Source organism: Cupressus sempervirens, chromosome 5 (genome assembly GCF_028749045.1).
Source record: "Cupressus sempervirens isolate cs-2001-9-10 chromosome 5, ASM2874904v1, whole genome shotgun sequence".
In the NCBI taxonomy this organism is placed as follows: domain Eukaryota; kingdom Viridiplantae; phylum Streptophyta; class Pinopsida; order Cupressales; family Cupressaceae; genus Cupressus; species Cupressus sempervirens.
In genome coordinates this window covers 326,297,686-326,324,257 of record NC_143122.1, presented here as the reverse complement: position 1 = coordinate 326,324,257, position 26,572 = coordinate 326,297,686, and the positions used below count along the sequence as shown (strand labels likewise).

Here is a 26,572-nt window from a genome sequence, read left to right as displayed (position 1 = left end):
ATCAAAGAAACATTGATCCAAAGTCTAAGTCAAATACAATATGACTAATCCTATGTCGAGCAACATATCAGCAAGGAGTCAAACAGATAACTCAAGATGACCAATTGTTAATCGTCATCCATTGACCAAGTTGACTAAATAAAATGAGTCAACAACTTTCTATAAGGTAGAAGTCACATGCATGGTGGATCATCACATATACATAACATCAATGCAAAAATATTTTATCAAAAGTAGATAAGAGAGGGATCTATACATACCTTTTTTGCATTATCATAGGAAGACAACATTTACATACATTTGCGACATAGGCCAAAAAGTCAAGTCAGGTTAGTCAAAAATCATCTACAAATAGTTTAATCAACAAGTAGATACAATATCTTCCAATTAATTTTGCAACTTCATTCTTCTTTCCAACTTACATGTCGAAATGATAGGTGCAATAAATATTACATTTCATAACCACTTATCGACCAAATTGTCGAACACAACATATCATCACATGACTATGCCATAAATGGAAATATCAGAAGAAGTTGACTTACATGTCCAACTTTATTCTATTGTATGTAAAAACCATGTCTTGCTAAGCAATTGTCACATTATCAATTGCAACAACACATAAGTAAGAAAGAAAAACCCTAGTTGAATAGTCAACAACTATTTCATTCACCATAATCAAAGATTAATAAATAATTATCCACTTAAGAATGTAACACATGATATTATCCAAGGATGTTGACCTACATGTCATCCATCCATCAAAATGCATGATTTAATATATACACGAAGTATAATTTAAAGCATCATACCTCAATGGGCATCATAGAAAATGTCGACCTACACGTCGGACATGGAACAACAAGCACATCATAAGAGTGCAATATCATCTACCAATGATTAGCATGCACCATTAAGTAAACCATCTAGGTATGCTCACCAATCACCTGCAAGGATCAATAAATCCAATTTTTATCAATTCAATGACCTTAGGCCCTCAAGCTCATCTCGTCACCATAGTGTACTTAACCAACATATAAGCACAAGTTGTGATGTATGGCCTTCACGCCATTCAATCATCACATAATAAATGGTTGAGGTGCTTTCCTACCCAACCATGAAGCCTTACACTTCCTTGGGATCCTACCTAACTTGTAGAATACCCAACCCTATAATGCCCAATTATAACCAATAATCATTTCCTTGGGATCCTACCTAACTCATAGAATTACCCAACCCGAAAATGCCCTACTAATACAAAAGGTACTTTCTTGGGATCCCACCTAACACATAGAATTCCCAATTATGGAATGCCCATACAGTACCAAAGATAGGAGGTATCTGGTGCAACCATGAAACATACTACTTCCCACATATGTCCAAGTAGCCATAATCATGGATGTGGCAGGGAGATGAAACAAGGGCAACATAGCTTTGGCCAAAGCATTTTTGTAGTGCCAATATGACACTAGTAGGTAAAGTGGAAAATGAAAGCATCACTTCTACACTTCCTTGTTTGTCCATATTCCACCCACCGAAAGTGTAAGCTTTCCAAAATAAAATAAAAATAAAAATAAAAAATGCTAAAGGAAGAATGACATGTTCTTCACAATCTACTCCTTTCAACATCCTATCAATGCTACATTAAACATGATAGATGACATCACTTTCAAATCGAAGAACTAACATCATCAAAAATACACACACCCTGGCCACCTCAAGATCAAAGAAATCTTGAAAAAAAGATTCCTAATTCTCAAGTCAAAGTCCAAAAAGGAGGTACAAAACCAAAAATAAAAGTGAAGAAAAGTCCCAGTAATTAGGTCACAAAATTGGTGGCTCGATGGTCACAAAGAACATAAAATATCAAGCTAGTCCTTCATCACATCCAAGTTCATGAAATTGAACATAATAAAATGAAAACCCAATTCACTTAAAGCACAATGACTCTCACTAGTCACCAAGGAGAAGATGCTTAATGATACCTTGCGTCCAAGGACCATTAAGAACATAACCAAACTTCACATGCATCACATGCAATACTTTTGCAATTAATATCCATGTTCTTCCTACTTATCATACTTGGTTACTCAATGAACCTCATGAATCTTGCATAAAATAAGAATAAATTCTTGCACCACATGTGCATCACATGTCATTTACATAATAAAAAAGACATTTTCATTGCTATCACAAGACAAACCGTCATTTGGTAGGCACTCATAGCTTAGTGCAAAAGTCAACCATCATTTGACTATCTCAATAGTTAACAAAATGTTACTCTTCTTGCATCACACTTACAAGAAACAAATACTTTAGATATAGTACAGAGATATGCATATTATACCACCACATAATTTAAATAAAAATATATTTATAACCATATGAGGTACACAAATTACCAATCATTTCATAAACTTTCCATTTTGACAATCTTTAAAGGAATGCAATTTTAACTCAAAATCATGACATGCATAAGGAACATCATATCCTTCTATGTCAAAAGTAATCATAATTGAGAGACACAACATGCAACCCATGCCAACATCTCATACAACATAAAGTAAACTAGTTGACTTACAGTTGTGTGTCTAGCATAGTGAACTCAAGGCCCAACTGTAGAACCAAAAACTCTGATACCATATGTAAGGACTGCCCCTGCAAAACCAATGCCACATCAACAATCTCCATAAAATGCAAAAAATTCAACAAGAGTCAAAATCTTTTGAATATCAACCAGTCAACATTAGTTGATTAACTATCATTAACTTTAACAAAAATGATACATATGCATATATGCTCAAATTTAAAAGCAACTATAATTTCATTACCAGATACCAGATACTAGATGGTCTAACCATGACAACCAAGTTGAAATGAGCTCCAGAACCTGTCTAAGAACACAAGGGCGAGAATGTTGTAGGAGTGCTTTACCACCCTACCACGAAGCTATTAAGCTTCCTCGAAATCTTTCCTAACATGAAAGATACCCAACCCGGCAACGAGATAGTCTAAACAAGTAAAACGAAGAGTAGTAATGGAATTGTGTAACAAAATAGTCTCAGAAATATTCAAGTGTCAAAAAACGAAGCTCCGCAAGATAGAAAAACAACCTTGTTCTCAGTTACCATTTTAGTGTCAGCCTCATCTCCAACACTTTTAAAAGATAATATGGTTTATCCAACATCAAGATACCTTGCCGCATGCATGTCTTGTCATCATACATGGATAACACTTTCAAGCCATACATCAATAGTTATATTCTCCAAAAGTATACCATATTTAACACCTCTCAAGACAATGCAAAAGATGCATAAGGAAGTCAATGAATATAATAATTCCAAAATTGGTATTGCATCTCGGTTGTACTAACATTTCAAATGCACTATCTACACATAGGCCCATATCATGCAAATATCAGCACTAAATCAGCCATTGCTCATCCTTTTGCAATAGATTTGCTAAGAGTAGATACTTAACATAATTTATAGAACATGGCTTCAAAGATGTCTGAAAATAATCCATATTCTAACTTTTAAAATGTAAAATACAAACACTCAATGCCTCCTTCTATAGGTTTAACTTTTCAGTCATTGGAGTTTCTTTAACAAGAGAAAAACAACAAATTCCTAATAGAATTTCACTACTGTCCAAATTTTCTCTTTTAGAATTCTATGCTTCCATAATCAGTTTTCAATAGAATAGTGTATCACCAAAATTATAACCTCACATATTTCTAAGCTTTATTGTAGAATGCCAAAAAAGACATTTCTCCTAAGTTCAACTCAACCAAAACTAGCATTATAGTCTTATGGCATCAACCAATGGAAGTTTTTCAAATAAGATCTCTATATGCATTCTACCAGATTATCTACTAATCTGTCAGAAATATAGCATTTGATTCGCTGCAATACAATCACCGATTAATTCTATTGTTAATATTACTATTCACCCATTCCAGTTCAAGAACATATACTTGATTTTATTCTCAAAAGGCATTCACTAAGGAGCATAATGTATTCTAAATTGAGAGTATTTTAAGACCTTTCATTAATTGTAACTACCTTACCCCAAACAATTACATTATTACAGCAAATCAGATTTCATATAACCCACATTTGGCCCACTGCTGCAAAAATTTGAACCAAAAAGTTACACTCACCATCAACCATGACTAAAATATTCACCACTAACACATACCATAATATTCACTACTAACGCAGACTTATCAACAATAATATTCCCCACTAACAAAGACTTATCGAATAAAACGAAAACCCACTTTTAAGAATCCACTGTGCCTAATATTAACTCGATAACGCCTTAAAAATGCTTTACACTTCAATATAACTCACAGTAGAAAGAATAATTTTACTCATTTGTCATAAATCTTCAAAGTTTAAAGCCTATTTCAACTTATTCCTAAGGATTCCTGGAAAGCGAGGTATAAACAAGGCATCATTTATCTCATTCTAACATATTTGCTTTATAGAAAGAAGACTTCACCTCATTCCACAAACAACACAGGAATTTCAAGCATATTCTAACTAATTTCCAAAGACGAGCTAACTATATATCTTGCATGTGATTTCAAGAATCATTCTGCACATCTACACGAACTGAAAATTTTGAAAAAAACCTACCTTAAATGTATGACTGCTTCAATATGTCGATGGAAAACAACGGCCATATGTATTTCAAATTAGAGAATGCATGCAAAAGTATGGATCTCTCATTTGAGAAGTGTACCCCCGTCAAAGTACTTTCCAATGTCCATCTCCATAGCCACTCAAACCCTTTCAGACCCTTTCCCTTCTTTCCTCTGGATCAATGCAACTGGTTTGTATGCTTGTTGTTATGTATATCCTCTCAACTCAGACAAATCAAATTGCTTCACACTAATCGATTGAAAGTTTCTGAAGCCATTTCACCAGACATTTTGCATATACGCGTACCAGAGCATTTCCCGCAAAAATGAGGGTATACAAGGATAATAAATAAATGCTGGTGGAAACTGGTGATAGAAATTTGGTCTTGCAAGTTTGCTGTTCAGTTTTCTCATCTCCAACCGCTTCCCCGCTCTGTGATTCCCTCTGGTTTCGTGTGTGTTGGTTTTGTTTTCCAAAAGAATTCCCCCTCCCCCACCTCCCCACCCATCTTCTCTCAACCACTAAGTATTTCATTCATTATCCCACTACCTTCTCTGTAACTGACCATTCTTTTTCTCAATTTAACGATTTTAATGTACCTAATTATGTGGTTACTGAAATAAATTGTGTTATCAATATAATTTAACTTTTTACTTCCACGATCATGATAATTGAACAAGTCCATGTGGTAATTAAATTGCCATTTTATTCGGACAAGGAAAAATTGGGTTATGATACAGAGTAATGTGCATAACATGAGGGAATTGGGCAGAGTTTCCAGGGAGATCATAGAAGAGATCAAGAGCTCCATAGAAGGCAACATTGTTGAGCATTGGCTTCACATGTGCTATGTTATGTTGCACAGATTCTTCTCTGAGAGGAGTATAAATTCTCCCAGAAGAAGTGTGAACTGAATGCCCAAATTGATCATGGCCTGCCCAGTGCTGTTTGATCAGGCTAGAACACCATTTTGGGAATTAACAACAGCTTGTTTTTCAAATGGGGAATCTCAATTTCATTCTCATTTTCCAATTGCTGCATTTTCAAGCTTGATAGCTTGATAGCTTGATCAGATTGGGTAGATCTGTACCCAAATAAAAAATATATATTAAATTTCAAATTCAACTGCAGTTCTAATTTTAGCTTTATAGAACCAAACAGAATGTAGAATAACAAATTCCTATACCCCAATTCCTATTCCGGAAGCCAAACGGACCCTATCTGCAGGAATACTCTGTTTGGTTCTACAAAGCTAAAATTGGAATTGCAGTTGAATTTGAAATTAAATTTTTTTATTATTATTTGGGCATGGATCTACCCAATCTGATCAAGCTTGAAAATGCAGCAATTGTCTGCTCCAAGGAAAATGAGAATGAAAATGAAATTCCCCATTTCGAAAACAAGTTGTTGTCGATTCCCAAAACAGTGTTCTAGCTCGATCACACAGGCATCGGGCACACCATGATCAATTTGCGCACTCAGTTCACACTTCTTCTGGAAGAAGCTTATACTCCCAGAGAAGAATTTGTGCAACATAACATAGCACATTTGAAGCCAATGCCCGATAATGTTGTCTTCTATGGAGCTCTTGATCTCTGCAATATCACAATCGTTGAATACGTTTGAAGAATAGTTTTTAAATTGGATTTAGAACAAAACAACACTTTAAATATGTTTAAGAACAGATTTTATGTTGGATTTCCAAAAAAAACGCAAAATGCAGCTTTTTTTAATATGTGCAAATAGTTTTTACCATTTTTTAATATGTCTAAGGATAGATTATAGACAGGATTTAGAAAAAGATAAAATACAATCAGTTTCACCATCTATAAGTGTTTATAACAATAGAGCTTAGAGTTTGAGGGATGCGACTTCAAAGAAAATGAAGTTTAGAGTTGCAGATTTGGGTGCTTTTTAATATCGTAGTACTTAAATAACTGTAGTTAATGAATAGTTGGAGGTTTAAGAAGCAATGGAGTTTAGCCTTTTGGGTTTTGCATTTACATGTACCAATAACATATAAATGAATAGGATAACTAAGTTTTAGGAAGAAGTGAAATTGAAACTGACAATTTAAGAGAGTTACAAATTACGTATTTGCAGTCTAAATCAAATAAGTTTGTGTGTTGGATTGAGATTTCTTTTAGAGTTAAAGATTTGAAGTATGTTTATAGCATAATTTTTATGTATGTTTTTAGTATAATTTTTATTTTGTTTAGAGTAGCATAGACTGTATTTTATAGCATTATTTTTATTACTATTGATTTAGAAGTCTATGCAACTCTAAGCAAAATAACAATTATACTAAAAACATATATATAAATTATGCTATAAACATACTTCAAATCTGTAACTCTTTAAAACATCTCATTCCAACACACAAACTATTTGATTTAGCCTGCAAATTTGTAACTCTTAAATCGTCAGTTTCAATTTCAAAACTTCCTAGAACTTAGTTATCCTATTCATTTACATGTTCTTGGTACATGTACATACAAAACCTAAAAGGGTAAACTCCATTTCTTTTTAAACCTCTAACTATTCATTAACTACAGTTATTTAAGTACTACCATAAGAGCATGCAAATCTGCAACTCTAAACTTCATTTTCTTTGAAGTCTCATCCCTCAAACTCTGAGCTCTATTGTTGAAAACACTTATAGATGGTGAAACTGGTTGTATTTTATCTTTTTCTAAATCCTGTCTATAATCTATCCTTAGACATTCAAAGATGGTAAAAACTATTTGCACATATTAAAAAAGGCTGAGAACTGATTTGTATTTTCTGTTTCTTGAAAATCCAACATAAAATCTGTTCTTAAACATCTTTAAATTGTTATTCAACGATTGTGATATTGCTATCAGGACAATCAATTGCTTTCTTTTTTCTCATTGCCTTTTTTCCCCTAAAAGTTCAGCATTGACTCTGCAAAGTTCTAAACCCCTTTTACATTAAACATTGAACTTACTAGTTGCAACTAAAACGGGGATGCTTAACAGTGACAATAAAATTCACTTGCAACTAAAACGGGAATGCTTAACAGTGACAATAAAATTCACTGTCAATAACTAAAATAAATGTCAGTCCGTTTTAACAGTGACAATAAAATTCACCATCAATAACTTAAACGAATGTCAACAATGCAAAGTACATCTTATACAACACCTAGTATGGGACCTCCTGTTACCTATTACTCGTATTCAAACTGCTTTTTCATTCATGAAATTTGATTCCTGAGCTACCATTCTAATTCTATATATATTAATGATCTCCATCCATGTCAAAATATAAATTAAAAATAACTGGCATATAATACAAGTCTATAGCCCACATATGAAATCCATTCATTTAATTATGTTACTGTCATAAACAAGCTGTCAAAGTCCAAATCATGGCAACAAAATAGCATTCAGTCCCCAGTTTTAAGGTTATTGAAAGTATTAAGGTCACACTGAAAAAAGAGTTCAATAAAAGTCCATTCATTTTGTCATGAATAAAGTCTGCACGCTGAAAAAAGGGTTCAACAGAAGTCCATTCATTTTCTAATGAATAAAGGCTGCATACTGAAAAAAGAGTTCAACAGACGTCCATTCATTTTTTAATGAATATAGTCTGCATGGTAAGATTCAGAGAATAGTGAGGAGTGAGACCTCGCACTAAACACACTTCTGAAGACGAGAGCCAAAAATTGATTTAAGTTACATGAGACCTAATGTCAGAAGAACAAAATACATTTTGGTCAGACCAAAAGCAGAGGCACACAACTAAGCACAGGGAGCAACAGTGCCTGTTGTGGGAGGAGGATCCCTGTCATCAAAATTGCTCCGACCTCCCAATCCAGTAGCTGAAGGATCACTAGAATCAGGTAAAATCCAGTCTACACCATCATCCTCTTCTTCAGTTTGCACAATTTCATCTTGAGCATTAGGTCGAACTGGGGATATGGCCAAGTCCAACCTTGGAAAATGTTTGTCATTTCTAGCGTGTGGAGTCCACTCAGTGCGCCTTGTAGAGAGGGAAGACCCCCCACCTCGACCTGATGCATGGCTACGGAGTTGTGGTCTGCTCCAAGAGTGGCTAGGATGAAGTTGAACACGTGCTGCAGAAAGGCTCCTACAAGATCCTACTTGAGGCTGATTTGTATCCTCAGGGTTACCCCAGCCATCCCATTCAGTTTTAGAGCCCACTGAAGGCTGATATATTTTGTCAGGGTTACCCCAACCATCCCATTCAGTAGCCGGAGGATCATGGATGTCAGCTACATCCCACCCCGAACCAACATTTAGAGCTCCATATTGTGCGTTTGTTTCTTGTTGATGACCACTCTGATTAGAATATACGGCCCGCTGGAATGCTGGTGCTTGTCTTTCATTTGTAGGGGGTGAAGCCCAATGAGATCGACCACCAAAATGACCCCCTGATCAGCCTCTATAGCGGCCTCTAAACTGTTGTCTGCCCTTAGAACGATTGGTGAAAAGTTGGGCTGAAGAATGGTTTGTATTAGGATTGGCTTGGGACCCTGTAGGATGTTGACCCCTATTGCCAAAGCTGTCAGTACCTCCCTATCCATTGGTGGGGACATCACCAATATCTGGCATGCCCCACCTCGAAACATTATCCATTAAATTCTGTGTATTCTCCTCTTGCTGAACTTTTTCCTTGCCAGTGCTTTGGGGAATCACCCTAGAGCAGTTGGTGCAAGGTCGAGCCAAAGAAAGATCTATACTCGGGTTTCCTTGAGACCCTGTAGGATGTTGGCTCCTGCCGTCAAAGTTGCCACAACTGCCCCATCCATTGCTTGGGAGATCACCACTGTCTGATATACCCCACCTTGAAGCATTATCCACTACCATATTTTGCATACTTTTTTCTTGCTGAACTCGTGACTGGTCAGTGTCTTGTGTAATCTCCCTGAATGTGCATGAGCCATGGCCGATGGATCTAATGAGCTCTTGGAGACACTCCACCTCCATGGTCACTTTTTTAACTTGATCTTGAAAAGCCAGTCTTTTAGCGTTGGGAAGGTTGTGGGCCGAAACTACAACATAAGGAGTCACACAATCAAAAAATTATAGCAATATACAAATTAAAATAAAATGACACCTGCATTCCAGAAAGATGCAGAGTTTGTATTCTATCTCAATTGTATAACATGTCACATTATGATTAAACTACTATGTAAAAGGTTGCCATGCAGAAAATAAACAAGGAATGCACATATTAAAAAGGCTATGGAAAACAATTGAACAGAAATTTCTTAAATGTATCCTCCATCATTACCAAATTGTTGCACATAAAAGACTCAAAGTCCATACAGTACAATATAAACTGAATAAATCTCTCTCAACAAATGGCTAAAATATCTAGAGACGGTGAGAAGTTGACATAAATATGCAGGAGCCAATTCCCCAAATCACAAGAAGAAATAGATAGTCAAAATCTGCAGTTTATGATTTAACTATTAAAAACTCTGTTGATGTCTGATACAGCACAATATATTATCAATTGGTAATGAATTCCAATCAAGAGTAGAATATTGTAGGGCATAATATGAGGACAAATGATGCATTTGTATGACAAACAAGGAATGCTCTATATTTCTTTCTGATATGTAAGGTTGAAGATGTAGACTAGACAGTCAAGGCATACATGACTACACAGATGTAGAGATCTGATCCCCATTCACACGGTATATATTGCATAGAGAGTCTAAAGATAGTTCAGATTCTTCAACAGATTGGCTCTCGATATTTCAGCAAGGTCTTACAAACCATGTTATTATACTGGTAACGAAACATAGGGGAGTCTCTTAGAAACGATCAATTATCTTATACCATGGAGAGTCATTTTATTATGCCATGGAGCTAGCTAGCTTGCAGCGTATCAACCTAAGAGACTATTTTTTATGACACTCAAGGGCCTTTCATAGGTTACTAATTTAAACGAAACATTTGCTAATGTAGCCCTTACACAACTAGATATGAAATTTCGTTTTTCAAGGTTACCTTGTTTGCCAAGCATCAACATAAATGGGTCTTCTGGAAAAAGACATTATCAATTTTAAATACAAAATATTTCTAGCATCCTATACAATTCAATATGCTTCCAATAAGAAGAAATCAAGAAAGAAAATTGACAATGTGCAGGGAACCAAAATCAAGCAAAATATGGATCGATTCTGGGACAAACAAACATAGTAATCCGTTTCTTTTAAACTTGTAAAGCTAGCAATGTGCACAAAATGGTTGACATAAAAGACACTATCACTTCAAAAAAAGAGAGAGCACTAGCAGAGATCTCTACTCAAAGTTTACATAAAGTTTAAAACTATTGCACAAAAGCCTAAATATATTTTAGTACAAGATGTGACACCAAAGACCAGTGATGGTGCCAACATGAATTTCTTAAAATAAAAATCTGTTCTAGAAGGTACCATTTTGACTCAGCATGCAACGAGCAATTAAGTTAATTGCAACCCGTTGCTTGGTACAACAGGCTTCTGATGGAGGTATACCTAGAGAATACTTAAGTCATAACCTATAACTTGATTTCTGAAATTTTTCCTCATCTATATTTCCTAGCATAGTTCTTGCCATATTCTGTAACATCTCTTTCTTTGATTCTGTTTTAAAGGCTTAGGAAGGTAGCTGTAAAAGGGAAACTTCTGTAAGACTTCTAGTCAATTAGACATGAGAGAGCTCACCATTTGATCCAGCCCCTGTTGTCTCATCCTTCAAATGATTGATCAACCCAATAAGTGGATGACCATTTGATTCACAAACTGGTGCATTTCCCTTATCACCTGGCACTTGTGGTATTGATACAGCTGACCTTTTGACTGTAAAAGCAACCATAGGAAAGAAAAGTAAGATAGCAATACCAGAAGAAGATTGATTAACATGTCGCAGCTTGCATTGCCAATAGATTATAGAAACAGTGGCTCTGTTTGGAAGCTTCACTTTACACAAACCCAGCACTTAATGGCCAGAAATAAATTTAAGCTATCAAAACTCTTGCCCTCTTTTTGCTTTAAAATTTATTGCATCTTATTAAAGAAGTAAATGCCTTACTTCAATCTTGTACAAAGACCTTAGACAATAACTTTGTGTTCCAATACAGCAATGTGTTTACAAATCCACCCTTATGTATCTGCCTTAACGTCTTAAACCATTGACACTCTTCAAACATATGTTACATGACCAAACTCCATTCCAATAACTGTTGTTTTTCTCCGTGCCAACAACTGTTGTTTTTCAAGTTGTTTTCCAAAGCTAGAGTTTCTTTAGACCCCAAGCAAACAGATCTTAAAGCCATAATAGTGATTGAATCATGTCTGTCTGGTCAGTGTAGCATAATCATTCTATCTTCTATACACCTAATCTAATTCCATTAGAATTACTTTAAAACTCCCTACTAGCAAACCATTCTTATTACATAACTACTGGCTGTTTTAGATTGAAGGACTACCAATAAAGCATATTGTTATTCATGTTGAATTATAAACCAGAATTTGAATGCTTAAACAAAGATTTGAAACCTATAATCAAGTTTGTGTGAAGGTAAAATTCTGTTCTTATAAAAATGAATATGTTCGGTGTTGTCCCTAAAGAAGAAATCTCATAGAAAGGAAAAATATTAAAAATCTCACACTCTTTAAGAGCAGACCATGCAACCATAGCTGCATTGTTTTCTGCTTTCCTTTTACTACAGGCAGGTTTGCCTTCAAATTCCATCCCATTATACTTCACCGTGCTTGTTACAGTTGTCGTGTACACCGGTAAAGGACTTCCTTCTTTCTGTGCTTTTACCTCCAAAAGAATCTTGCCTATAGGTGACCTAACCTGTGAAAAGAAACACTGTTAGTTTATACCTTCATGATATTCTTCATGAAAGAGCAAATGATGTCCCACCAAAGACACATAAAATGAGAAGTTGCTTTAGAATTTTACCAAGGTAGATACTCTATCAGAAAATGAATCGAATGCTGCCAGTGCAGCAGCATGTTCAGCTTGCCTCACTTTAACAAAGAATCCTGGACTCTCAAATGTTTGGCCATCAAAATTAACTGTTGCCTTGAAACGACGTCTATGTGGAGGACCATCACAGATTGTGGAGTAAGCTGGGGGATGTAAACCACATGCTAGCGCAAATTCAATCAATTGACATTTATGATCGACTGCATATCCATTGAGTATAACTAGGGTTAATTCAATTTAACAGGTAGTGGGGCATGTTAACAAATCAGTGTTAACTGTATTAAAAAATTTATAAAACTGACCAAACTTATCACAAGATATCTGTCCAACTAGCAACTTTTTTATGCAAGCCAACAAACTTCCAAGCAAACTAATTTATACTTAATATTACAAAACTCTGTTATGTTTATGCATGTTAACTCACAAAATCCTTTTTCACTTTATTTGGAAAAATCTCGATCTGCAGGTAATGTGACTTGAGAATCCTTGAATATTTTCCCTCTTGATTACAAATGTAATTGTATACCCTAAATCTTGCATTGCATTGCTATCTATATTAAAAAATTATTAGTTCATATGAGATTGGTTTCAATTTTTTTTCAAATGTTCATTATCCAATAAATGCTATAAAATTTTGTTTTCAATCCACTTGACTTGCTCTCACAGAGGTCATAACTTTTCATGCACGAATCATTTTCTCAACAGAGCTTAAGCTAATTTCTTTATTTTATTTTGAAATTCTAAAGTCATTCCCAACAGCTTACCAACAATTTCTCTGATTGTCTATTTCTATATATATCCAGCATCAATTTGTACATATATGCAGCATCATTTTGCCAAATCAAATATTCTTGATCAACCAATATAGCATGAATTTATATAGAAAAACCAAAGCAAAACTTGAAAACTACGACCTCATTTCTGTCAGATTAACAGAAACGAAGAGGCTTGAATTGTACTAAAAACAAACCACATAGTAGAATATGACGCACACCTCATCTTTTTGCCTAAGGTTCTGTTTCACTTTATTTTTCCTGCAATCTAAATTAGCTTACAAAATTCAAAAATAGCATGCCTTGGATGCTCCCTTCCATGGTTGAAGAATATTTAGATACCATCAAACATATTATATAATTCATAATAACTTTTGGTTAGCCATGGAGAATAGAGTTAGACTAGAAAGAACCACCAATATGCAAACCTCACGACCCACTGAAGCTCGGGTCTCATTGAAATCTTAACAGCTACAATAAGAGATCAAGTTAATGAGGCTAAGAACAGAGTTATTAAAGGATACACTACCACAGGTCACACAGATAAAATGGATACGTGCCCCTCTACCAGAGCAGAAATGGAGAGATGGCCGAGTCAACTAATGAGTCCCAGGAATAAGTGCCACCACGTATTGTGGTAAATTATAGACAAATCTGGAGAAAGCTTCAGCCACCATCATCCAGGTAAGCATTCACCCTAAATAAGGGAGAATCGTTCAAATTCAGGGTTTCCATTCTCAATGATTTAATGACTAGTTGCTTCTTTAAGTGGGTGGGGAACCCATATATCAAATGTACAGATATATGACAGAAAACATAGTGTCATCATGATCTTGTGGGGGTCACCGAAGCAGGAATCATGGAATGGTGAATGTGGTGTATCATCAGAATCTTAAAAAGAAATTCACAATCACTACAAAATGCTACAGATGGGATATTCACAAATGAAGTATGTAAAAGAACCAACAAACTACTGTAACTTCTTGTCAAAAGTCTAACAATGCTGGGACCAGTTCTCAGTTTTATACATCTCTCCATATATTTTAACTGTAATTAGAGGCATCGTGAGCATAATTATATATTGATGATTCACTGTTAGTTATTGCAAAATAAATTTCAATTAGCAACTGAGTTATTCACAGTGACCATTCTCATGTGTCCAATCATAATTCATTATCAATCAGCATCCAGAAAATTTGAGTTTGCAAAACTGCATATACAAACAGACTAATTTTTGCAAATATGAAGACTACCTGGTGAATATTCGATTATATCATTTATGTATGCTTTCTTGGCACAGAAATGATGAGAGCCAGAGCTAATGGTGGTAACAACTTGTTTCAACCTATGTCACATACCGAAAAATGTAAAAGTGCAGCAAGAATCATGAACAGGAAGATGTAATCTACCTTTGGAATCATTTAAAGAGATTCACAATAACTACAAAACGCTAATCACTAGAAAATCCTTTAGATGTTATATACATACATGAAATACAGGACAAATTTTATGACTTCTTGCTGCAAGCGATTAAAAGCAGGTACCGATTAGACTTTCAGTTTCATACATAACTCTCTAAATGTATTTTAACTACAATCAGATGCATAGCAAGTATATACTTCATTATTTGTTACTGCAAAAAAATTTCAGTTGGAAACTAGCTGACATATTTGCAGGTGACCATCGTGACTTGGTATGTATACAACTTTTATTGGCTAGTGTATATCCAATCACAACTAATATGTTTTATGGGCACTAAAATGATAAAAGTCAGAGTGAATGGTGATAAAATCCTGTTTAAACTACAGTTGTCACACGATCAGAGAATAAAGGAAGATTTGTGAGATTGTAAAGATGATTGGAAAGTGTAACACTGTAAAGTGTACCATCAGTACTCGTAAAAAATCAAGCAAGCAACTAACAAGTAGACACTATTAAAAAACTAACACATTTAAATACTAAATAGAGGAAGTCAGAAAGCTAAGTGAAAATTTATCAGTAAACTGGCTTCTTGAAAGACATCTACCGATCTAAATTAACCAAAGGGCTAGATGAATGAAGCAGAGAGGCTAGGTGAAGGATTAATTACTATCCTGCCTTTACATCCACATAAACTAATGGACCAGATGCAATTAGTTTCCACTGATAATATTCCATCTGATGAACTGTGGATTATGCTATAAACTATGAAACAGCTAAAACCAGAAGTGCTCTTATGATCACTTTCATGGGTTTTGAAAATACTCTCTCAAGATAACTGTCTTACATTGATATCAACGAAAAAAACACTATAAGAAAATTTGTGCCCGGCAGGAATAAGAAGAGATTTTAACATAAAATTCATGCCATTCCATTCCAATTTATTTCTAAATTGTTTCAATCAATAAACCTAATGAACACTCCATTGAATACATTTTTTCATGAATAAATTAAAATATGGAAAGAAAATGCTTTGACAGTAACAATACAATGGACATACCTGGACAGAACTGTGGAAATGATGATATTCTTTCTTCTCTTTGTTGGAAGTCCTCAGTCCGCTGGCTCTTTCCTAGCATTCCTGTAGCTATATTATTTTCTTGATCTTTGTTTTTCTCATTCCCATCATTCCTTGAAGTTAACCAGATGTTTCCCATATTTTGTGTATTTGTTCCTCTTCCAGAATTGGTTCCTCTTCCAGAATTGGCCAATGCTGACAACTCTCGAGGAGATACAAATTGTACTCTCGATATATGATTTGAGTGAGGACAAATTTGTGGTGCTGGTGCTGTCTGTTCTTTCTGCCCACTTGTTGTTAGCATATTTGTTATGCCTGACTCAGAAGTTGAGGGCAAACTTCCAGGTGGTTGTAAAATTTCCTTTTTGTTCATTTCAAATTTGAATGTATTTGGCCAGACTGGATTTGGTCTGTGTTCAATTATGCACCATATTTTAGACCATTAATGAACAATCCCATTGTCAGATAAAAAATGAAAAGTAAACCACACCAACATCCAAAAGATAATCTACAAATTTAAATATTTGAAAGCTATAAAAAAACTTGAAACCAACAAAGCCATTGCTTGCACCAAGGATTTCAAAGGCCTTAGATGTTGATAAAGCCCTATCCCATATGATGAATTTCTTTAACTAGTCAATCTAAACAGAAATCAGGTCCACCAAGGAGAATCTCAGCAGTTACCAAACACTAACTAAAACAACATAATCCTCCCATTCAAACACCTTTGTGCTAATTCATCATAATGGGCTACAGTATATGCAGCCACACCCTAATTATAAGTCAAAATTCGCAGGGAAACATATTGCTTAGACTTTCTAGATGACCTGCACAATTATTTTTAAATATTTATTTCAATTGAACTGCTTCATTTATTAAGAAGAACATGCACACAAAAGGATGGGCTTGAAATGTTCTGAGTAGAAACTAGAAACTATCATATAGTTCACCCAGAAACTCTGACCAACACTCCAAAACAGTTGAGGTATGCCAATACAGAAGCATCATAATTGCATTATCCTAAAGAAGACTCTAACTGATGCAAAACATGAGTACCACTCATGAATATGAAACTGTACATCCCAATTTTTGCCTAATTTTTAAATTGCTTAAGAAACCGTTGTGTTTCAGGTGAAGTCAGCTGACAATTAAAATTAGTTATAATCATGTGAAATAGTAAGATGGTTTAACGTTAGGATTTCATATGAAGATGACATGTTAGTTATTCATTGTGATGTTGTTATATTATTATTTAGAAATATTGGAAAGATGGCTACTCATTCATAAGTGAAATGGTAGTTAGCCGTTATGATGTTTTTATAATCAATAACTTGGTATAATAAATTATGATTATTTGAAGAATATGATATTATCATGGAGAATTTCTTATTGCAGGAGCATGTTGAAGGGGGCAAGCATTGCCAAGAAAGGAATTGGGCAAGGGACATCACTTCACCTATAAGTCGACAGGTATGAGTTCTAAGTTATAACCGCCAAGGCTAAGGGGTAAACAGCTAGGCAAGCAAGAGCATACTAGGGACTACCATGAGCTATTGGTCAATAAATGCATTAACAAAAGAAGATCACTAAGCATTTAATTAAATTACGTTACCTTATGATTTTGATGATTTCAGAGCTGCATGTGATATTGCCATGCCTTAGTTCAATAATATCATATTTTCTATGTACACTTGTGTGTATGTGTGTGTGTGTGCGTATGCGTGAATTAGACCTATGTATACGTCCACTTTATATGACGTATACGTTAATACCTTGCTATAATACCACGCATATATGTGTGTGTGTGTACATACACAAGTATAGGTAGGTGTTGTATGACATTATTTTACTAGGGTATTAACATGAGTTAAAATTATTCCTTGGCAATAGTTAATCCTTCTTCTTGAGCGGCTATATTTCTATAATGTTCTCATCGATCTTATAATTTTTTTTTTGGGTGGCTACATCAAATATTATTTTGTTTTCCACATTGAATCGATGGCTATGTATCTTGTAACTCTTGCCACCTTTACAATCTTGCTCTTAACTAAGCATGCGGCCGAGAAGGCTAAGTCTTTTGTGCGGTAGCTAATTGAGCACATACAATATTTCCTCATCTTAGCAAAGCATACCACGACAAACAGAGTCACTACTTTCTCTCGCTCTCTTTCTGCTTCTCACTATTTCTACAACCTTGATACACCTCTCTATATGCGTTGCCTCAATCATATTCATATTACAGTGCATAGTCGATCATTGCAGCTATAATAACCCTTCAGAATTAGGCATTCCGAGCATTATCAAGTACAATTCATATCATGCAAGTCGACCAACAATCAAGCCATGTTATTACCTCTGCTTTTCATGTGAAAATGTGCTTCAAACAAATTGTGAGGCTTAGCAGAAGCCATTGGAAAGATCTTATAATGCTATTTTAATGAATATGAATGAATCGATGTTCACTCCTTATGTATACATTTTGTGAATGTCCCGAATTGTAACATCTCTCATCTAATGAAAGTTTCTTTCAAAATCATAACCAGTGAGTGTGCAACTTATATAGGGGTATTTGAAATATACTCCCTGCAATAAGAGATTTGCACCATGTAAATCAAGATTTGTAAATGTTCTAATTTCAATACCATTGTGTAATGATAAAGCCAGAAATGGCGGATGTAATGACTGCAAAAATAATTGGTTAGATATTTAAAGGAAACCATCTCTATATTGCCAATGCCAGAATGGCCGATGCACTGGCTATATATATGGATGCTTAAACATTTCAAACATCCTTTTGTAATACCAACACCAAAATGCATATGGTTGGCTATGCATATAATACTTTTTAAACACAAAATTCCTCTATAATGCCAAAGCTAGTTGGGAAGATTTATTTCATACATCCACCTAATGAATCATCCAAGAAGACCAACATGGTCGAGATGAAAAGTGTGAGAAAGAGATCACTGAACTATGGTTACTCCTACATGATAAAATGAAAGAACCATCAATAACTTAAACAAGTAATGTGATTTGATTAAAAACTAGTATCAAATCATGACAGTCCCCAATATAGTCTTGTTGTCAAGTCGAGCGGTGGGTGATCGGGTACATAGTGCCCTCACAAATTCTTGGCCAAGGTAGGTTAGTAGCATCCTTGCCGTTGTGATCACTAGAGGTTAAAGTGCTAGCAGCTGGCAGAAAGGTGAATGGAAGGTATCCTAAGCCTAGTTGGTTGTATAGCCGACGCTCTAACACCAAGATGCTCAGTGGCTAAATAGTGGTGCCCAAAGCTTGATTCCTAGGGTAGGGAGGGCCTTTCTCAATAGAGATTGTGTGAGGGTACCTAGAGGTCCACGATTGGGAGGTTAAACCCAAAGGCAATGCTTTTCCTCTCCTCCGATAACCAAGGCTTGTACAACTCAAAGTCAAAGTCTCTATGTAATCATCTGAAAGTCGGCTACTTCATTTTATATTTATGTCCTGTGTTCTAGTTAATGATTATAGTTAGATGATATGGTTAATTTCTCTTTACTTGGATTAAAGCAGTTAGTTCAGTTACTTTCTTTACTTGTTTAAGTTAAAATGGAAAGGAAAATGATATACATGTGTAGGTAGTTATAATTGTCTTTCATGTTATATTAAAAGGAAATGTTAATTTTAGATGCTTTCAATTCATTGAAATTAGTATGAATATTTAGCTTGTTACAGAAATCGACACCAATTGCCATTTCAAGGAACTCAAAATTGCTGACAAAACAGACATGACTTAACTGAAAATAGTAGGCATGGCCAACAAGAAAAAAATTGAACTCTACCATTGCTACCTTAGGAAGTTCAAAATCATATCCCAAGACACCAAGAATTAGTTGATGCAAACCATGACTAATACCCATGACAATAAGACTTGCACACACTGTCATTTTGGGAACTCAAAACTATTGACTTGATAAATATGACTATCTTAAAAAAACAAAGCATAGCTGAAGTAAAGTGTAGGCTTTACCACTGTCACTCTAGAGAGCCCAAATTTCTATGTTAAAGAAAAGAATAATGGACAATATGTGTGTACCAGTAAACAGGATACATGGATCCCTGATTCCTTAGGGGACAAAAACCAAAAATGGTCATTCTCAAGGAGTTCATGATCATTGTTGATCAAGTAAAAGTAGTAGGCAATGATGGCCAAAGAAAAACTAGAGCTATAACACCATCGCTGCAAAAAACCTAAACTATAGACCCAATAACAGAAAATACTGCAACTTACTGGATATCTTAAAACAAACCTAATACAATTGGAAAGTTGTCGACTAATGGATTACGTAGGATATCAAAACAATATTGTCCAACATAACCCTCATGTTATTCAAAAACTATGGCCCAGTACTGACTCGAAACCTTTGAATAAGGTATCCATGCTGATGGAATCACCATTGTCGTTACACCAAAAGCTTAAGTTGTCAATAAACATCATAGTAGCTAGAGACAAGGATCCATGGGAGGCGGTTAAGCACATGTCACAAATCCATTGGTCTATGCTAAATGGTACCTTCACCTGGAGGGGATGGAGGCACCAACCTCCCAACAATCCCCCCCTCAACGTGACCCAAGGGATTTGAACCCATAACCCAACACTCTGATACCACTTGTTGGAATCACCATTGCCGTTACACCAAAAGCTCGAGCTATCAATGAACATCACAACAACCAGAAACAAGAATCCACAGGAGGCAGTTAAGCACATGTCACAAATCCATCGATCTATGCTGAACGGTACCTTCACCTAGAAGGGACGAAGACACCAACCTACCAACACATACCCCCATATATTCAACATATAGGCTACAAATGGGATTCGACAAGGTAGCTTGGGTTCCCATTTTTCAAGACTAAATGATTCTGTGTAAGTGCAATATTTGGGAAACAATTTAATTTAGGCTCTAATCCCATAGTAGCATTAAAAAATTCACAGTTAACCCAAGTAATCACCAACTAAATCATTTGTCATGCCATTGCAGTTTTTTCATAAATGTTCTGAAATTTATTTTAGGCACAATTTTACTTTTTTTCAGTTCATTTTTAGATCTAGGAGAAGAAGATAAACATACAGGAGGATGGAAATTTCTAACTACCAAATTTAAACTTTGAAAAAATTGTTTTTAACTAAAATTCTGAACACTATTTGGGGGTTTCTCTTTTAAGTATACCCTAAAAGGGTTCTATACATAACATTGCCCTACAATTTCAAACACTATTGAGGGTTTGTCTTTAAATTATTCCCTTCAGAGGGTTGAGTAAGGAATTTTGATTTGCCCCAAAATAAGAGGCTGTGTTCAATGATAGTGGTACTTGCCTATTATCTTAGGACTAAGCATGTATATTTTCTTACATATACCCTCATTGGTTAAAGTAATTTTTTTGTTTACTCAATTATTAGGGGTTTTAACTATATTGCTCCCGGTTTCTGAGGAGGGGACAAGGAAATGGGTTTGCAAGACAGATTTTTTGCCCAAAGAAAGGGATGGATAATATAATTATTTATATATTATATATATATATGTATATATACATATAGCAATATTTGTCTATTATCTTAGGACAAGCGTGTATATTTATTTACATATGCCCTAATTGGTACAAGTTTAAGATGCCGGTACTATTTTGGGCATTGACATTGATGTGAGGAACTAGTTCACTGGTATGTCAAATTTTTTAAATGGGGTTGGGGTTTGTAAGTACAAAAACATATTAAAATTATGCGCACACACACAGAGCTACCCAGGGATGACTCCCTGCTCTTAAAAACCCCCGTCCTCATACCGAAAACATTTTTGGGACTTGGGGACAGCTACATGATGTCCGCCTACTGTACTTGAATTCTGAGAATTTCTTGAAAACGTCCTGAAAACTAGAGGATGGCACTGCCTTGTGCTAGGGACATACGGCTGTCCATGGAACAGTTAGGGGACGTCTGGGACATCCCCTTTGTCTCCGGGATGGCCACACGTCCCCGCCAGGTAGCCATTTGAAAAAAAAACTCACTTAGAGTAAGAAAGAATTTCTTTGAGTATTTAAAATAAATTCTTTTGGACTGCATATAGTAGCAGAACAAGAAAGTTAATTGTAAATTTAACCAAGGTGTCACTACTACCCATAGAAGGAAAACATACAGCTGTAGGATAATAGTATACAAATATACCTCTTTTCTAACAATGATAAAATATACAACTGTATGCAGTTGTATGTTTGCCCATTGTTAGAAAAGAGTTAATACTATAGAGTCATGCTGGATGCTCAAGATCATACAGCAGACTGTTTGCAAGGTATTGGGAAGGTCTGAAAAGTAAAAAGTGCATTGCAGACCTGAAACTTGCATCTTTTTGTCATTTTGTGGCAATGCATAAGTGCTGGGTTGATTTTGGGTTGATTTGGGTCTTTTTTCAAAGATTTGGTTAGCACTAGAGGTTGCATCAAGGTGCTATCTTTCTGTAACAGACCTATATCATGATTGGAACTGTATCGCAGACTTGCTCATATTAATATCAGTCCACTCACAGTAAGCTGGAAGTGTAGTTGCAGGGGTGTAAAGCCAGTTTAGATCATTGGTGAATGTGGTCTGGAGTTAGAAGAGCATTGGGAGACATTTACTCAATCCACTGTCTGTAGCAGTCTTTTCTCTAGTCAATATCAAATCTGCAACAATCAAATCCAACACAATTTCCAAGGTATTTCATGTTGGTATTTCATAGTAATAATATTTCATGAACGTGCACTACTGTGTGAATAATTATCTTCCAAAGCAATTGTAACACTATAATGTGTGCACAGATAATTTCTATCAAACTTAAATGATAGTGGTGTATTTCAATTTGGAATGCAGGTTATTATTTTTGTTACTACTGACAATGAATTCCGAACAATGCATGCATATTGAGTATTGAGTATTTAAATGCTGTATCTTAAAGTTCTAAGATGTTTAAATGTCATGCTGCATCCCTGTTTTCATATGAAAGTAATGTATATATGCAAATTTCCTTATATTTTAATATAGCCATCCCCTTTGTCATCCCCAAACTTCTTAAAAGAATTTGTTTTCCCAGAAACTCATTTATCCATCCCCTACCATCCTCGTCCCGAATATTTATATATATAAGATTAGAGATTGTTTCTTCTCAGTCACCATTTGGTGCCTCTGCTTTGGCCAGCTCTTCTGTTTGTATGCTCAGTCCCCTAAAACCGTGTTGGTTTTTCGTAGAAATTAATAATATTATCTTATCTTATCTGCTGTGAGATTGAAGTTGAAGACAATGAATTGCATATCCGTGTTCAACGTCCCAAAGGAATTATTGGTGGGAAAGGAAGAAGCATACATATTTGGGCCATATCACCAATGGAGACCTGAACAAAGTGGTTTCTGCATGAAGATACTAGAAAAGAATTACAGATCAGAAATTTGAAGCAATAGTGGACAGCATGCGCAAATACAAGTGGCATATCAAAAACAGCTATCACAAATATGAGTGGACTTCAATGAAGAAGCCCTTGCATTGCTAATGGTGTTGGATGCTACGTACGTTTTGAATACTTGCAACCCTGTGAACCTTGAACAATATTTAAACCATATCTCAACCCAGTGCAAGCTGGTCACAGATTTGGGAATAAACCCTATGGACCTAGTAATATAGGTAAAAGTAAAATTTGCCTATTCATTATTGGGGGTTTTTAGCTAAGTTAGCCCAGATTTTCAGGAAGAGGGGATAGAGGGATGAGGAACAGGTTTGTGGGACTGAATTTTTTTCCTTAGAGCAAGGTACGACTAATATGTGTATATATATAATTCGAAATATATTTATAAATAATATAAGATTGGAACTATCATCATAGCAACGTAACAACATTGATAAATCTAGAGTATTCATCAAATCATGATAGAGCATAAGCATCAAATGAATTAAATGAGAGTTCAACTTTCAATTTTAGACATTCATAGATATAAATAATTGAAACAATGAGAAGTATCATATCATATATCAAGATTCATTTACCATTGCATCAATATATCATATAGTGTCAGAATACTCAAAGTCAAAGTGGAAACAAAGTATGCTGCTGTTTCGAATCTTGATCCATATCATGTTACTGATACTGTCAATCGGAGCCTCAAGGGTTGCATTATCCAACATAATGCCACGCAATCCCTGCAGTGTGTCATCCTCATCAACCTAGGTGAAGTCCTTGGGATTAATATCCCACCATAAAGCTAGATTCTATCAATACTCTAGAATTTTAATATTTGTAAGCAGCAGCGCACTGAACATAACCACTAACATCTCCACTTGTTTAGAGATAAGCCTATTCCTCTTGACAGAGTGGATAAAGCCATGTGTAAACCAATTCCACTATGCAATAGAGGAACTAGCAAACTATGAGAGACAACGACAAGTGTGCTCAACTCTAGTGCATCTACCCTATGCCATTGTCACAATCCGATGGGATTTTTTTGTGCCACTATTGCTCTATCTATATTTGCCTCTACTGTGCTAAAGTTTGAACCATTAAGTTTTGTGAAGCCAAACCATTGCCAACGAAGTCTACCAAAGTCCTCAGGTTAATAAATCTTTTGAAGGGCTTTCACAAACCCACATCTCACCTCAATATCATCACCAGGAGCAGACCTACCAAACCTAGGGTCATATCATTTTGGATTTAGTGCAAAGGCTGCCATATGAAGTGGAGTGTTCATGGCATTCTACCTCCACAGAAAGATTGGCTTAATACACATCATATAACTGCAATTGATTGTCCTTGACCAAAATTATCTCCTTCATCTTCTAAATCATGTTGTCAACAGTCTCATATACCTTCTACAAGGCTCGGAGAGTTTGTATCAGCGTATATTACGAAATCTATAATAAGAAAGATGATGAAGAAAACAAATCTACAATAAGAATAAGAACAAAATCAGATTTTAAATTAATGACTGAAAATTGAAAGAAATTTATGATTTTCAATTAAATCTGAGAATCAACAATTTCTTACCTAGCAGTGGACCAACAATTGTCATCTAGAATCCTGTGATCTATGGCTTTTCCTTCAAGAGTGTTTGCATTAGGCCATCAACTCAACTCTTAATGTACTAACATCATTTGTAAATCATCAATCACTTCAACCATACTCCCTAAAAACATGTAGTTAACTAGGAGTGTTTGCATTGGGCCATCAATTCCACATCATTTGTAGATCATCAAGCACTTCAACCATCCTTTCTAACAAAATGTAGTTAATCAACATATTTTGTTTCTAAAAGTTTGAAACTTCTTTCTTTGAAAATGTCCTAAAGAGAGGAAATGAGGTGTAATGGTTGCAACTGAACATTTGAATATTTCTACCTTGTGTCACCACTTCTTTTAGTTTTACCAAATCCAATTTTCCCATGTCCTTCATTGTTTAATGCATGAGCACAACATGGCGTCCAAAAGATGTGCTTGTAAGCACCCTCCACCATCAAACCAGCCAATTTACACACACATGCTAAATTAGTGACCGCCTAAGAAATATTTGAGGGCCCAACCTCCTCTACGGCCTCTCTCAGAATGCTAAACTTAAAATCTGCATCCTTGTGTCCTCTAAACAATCAATGTACCTAAGAAAATAAGAGAGGATAATGCATGTGAACATGATGTTGATGAGTGACTGATGACTAATATCCACCCATCCATCACAATGGAACAACCTATCATAATCCAAGTACACCTCATGTCCTCCATCACCAAACTCACCTTCAAATATGCTTTGTCAAGGAGGGTAGTGTGTAATTTATGATCTCCAAGGGGTACAAAAGAGAGACCAACATTAGAACATCTTTGATCATTTTTTTGAAGTAAGGAGAACTGATTGCACGAAATGAGATGGCATGGGCATAAAAGAAATTAGCAAAGTAAATCTCTATCAATTTTTGTGTAGGCACATTGAACAAATTCAAAACTAACCCTGGCCACCCATTATCAATAGCCTTCCTCTTTCCTTTTTCATGTTTCTTTGGCCTCCGCACTATGAATTGCACTACTACTAGAAGACAAAGGGTGACAAGTAGATAGTTCTGAAGGCTGAGGCATTGTAAAGGGCAGACCTTTAGACATCTTTTCAGCCTCCTTGTGTATTCTATAACACTCTAACTTTGCATCCTCCTTTATAGTTTTACAATATTTAACTCCATTGGCCGAAACACTCAAGAAATGAGAGCACACCCTTGTGTAGCTCCCTCAAATTTCACTTTCGCATATATGACATATACATCCTACTTCCACCCGAATTTTTCTTTTTGACATCTATTGAATGAACAAAGCAAAATACAAGTTTTTTTGGGAAAAAAAGAATATGCCTATTCTGCAATGCAGATTCGGTAGAGACAAAATGTCATTTAATTATGGAATGTCCAATATACAATGACATCCATTTTGAATATGTAGATATTTAAAAGACAATCAGTTTAAGTTCTTTATTTGAAGAGAAAGAGCTAGATGGAACAACAAATTTGGTCATTAAAATCCTTTGTCAAAGAGCAGATTTGAAGAAGAGGTTACAACTTGATTAAGGTTCTTAGCACCCTAATCTTGGGGAGTGTGCTAGTTAGCAGTTCCCACAAGCTACTTTAGCCTCATGGATGTTACTAAAATC

General features: G+C 35.4%; 1 protein-coding gene across 2 annotated transcripts in view; it reads right to left on the bottom strand.

The window, feature by feature from the left end:
* Positions 1-8,163: 8,163 nt before the first annotated feature.
* Positions 8,164-26,572, bottom strand: part of LOC149555994 (uncharacterized) — a 72,146-nt gene continuing 53,737 nt past the window's right edge. The window contains exons 2-6 of one of the 2 annotated variants that reach the window (XM_089830107.1): positions 15,878-16,305; positions 12,599-12,825; positions 12,298-12,490; positions 11,353-11,487; positions 8,164-9,687 (exon numbers count right to left, since the gene is read on the bottom strand). In XM_089830107.1, coding sequence (XP_089686233.1) covers positions 9,212-9,687; positions 11,353-11,487; positions 12,298-12,490; positions 12,599-12,825; positions 15,878-16,268 — 1,422 coding nt within the window. In that variant the 5' untranslated portion in view covers positions 16,269-16,305 and the 3' untranslated portion in view covers positions 8,164-9,211. The remainder of the gene's footprint in view (positions 9,688-11,352; positions 11,488-12,297; positions 12,491-12,598; positions 12,826-15,877; positions 16,306-26,572) is intronic. The other variant, XM_089830109.1, reaches the window with a different exon arrangement.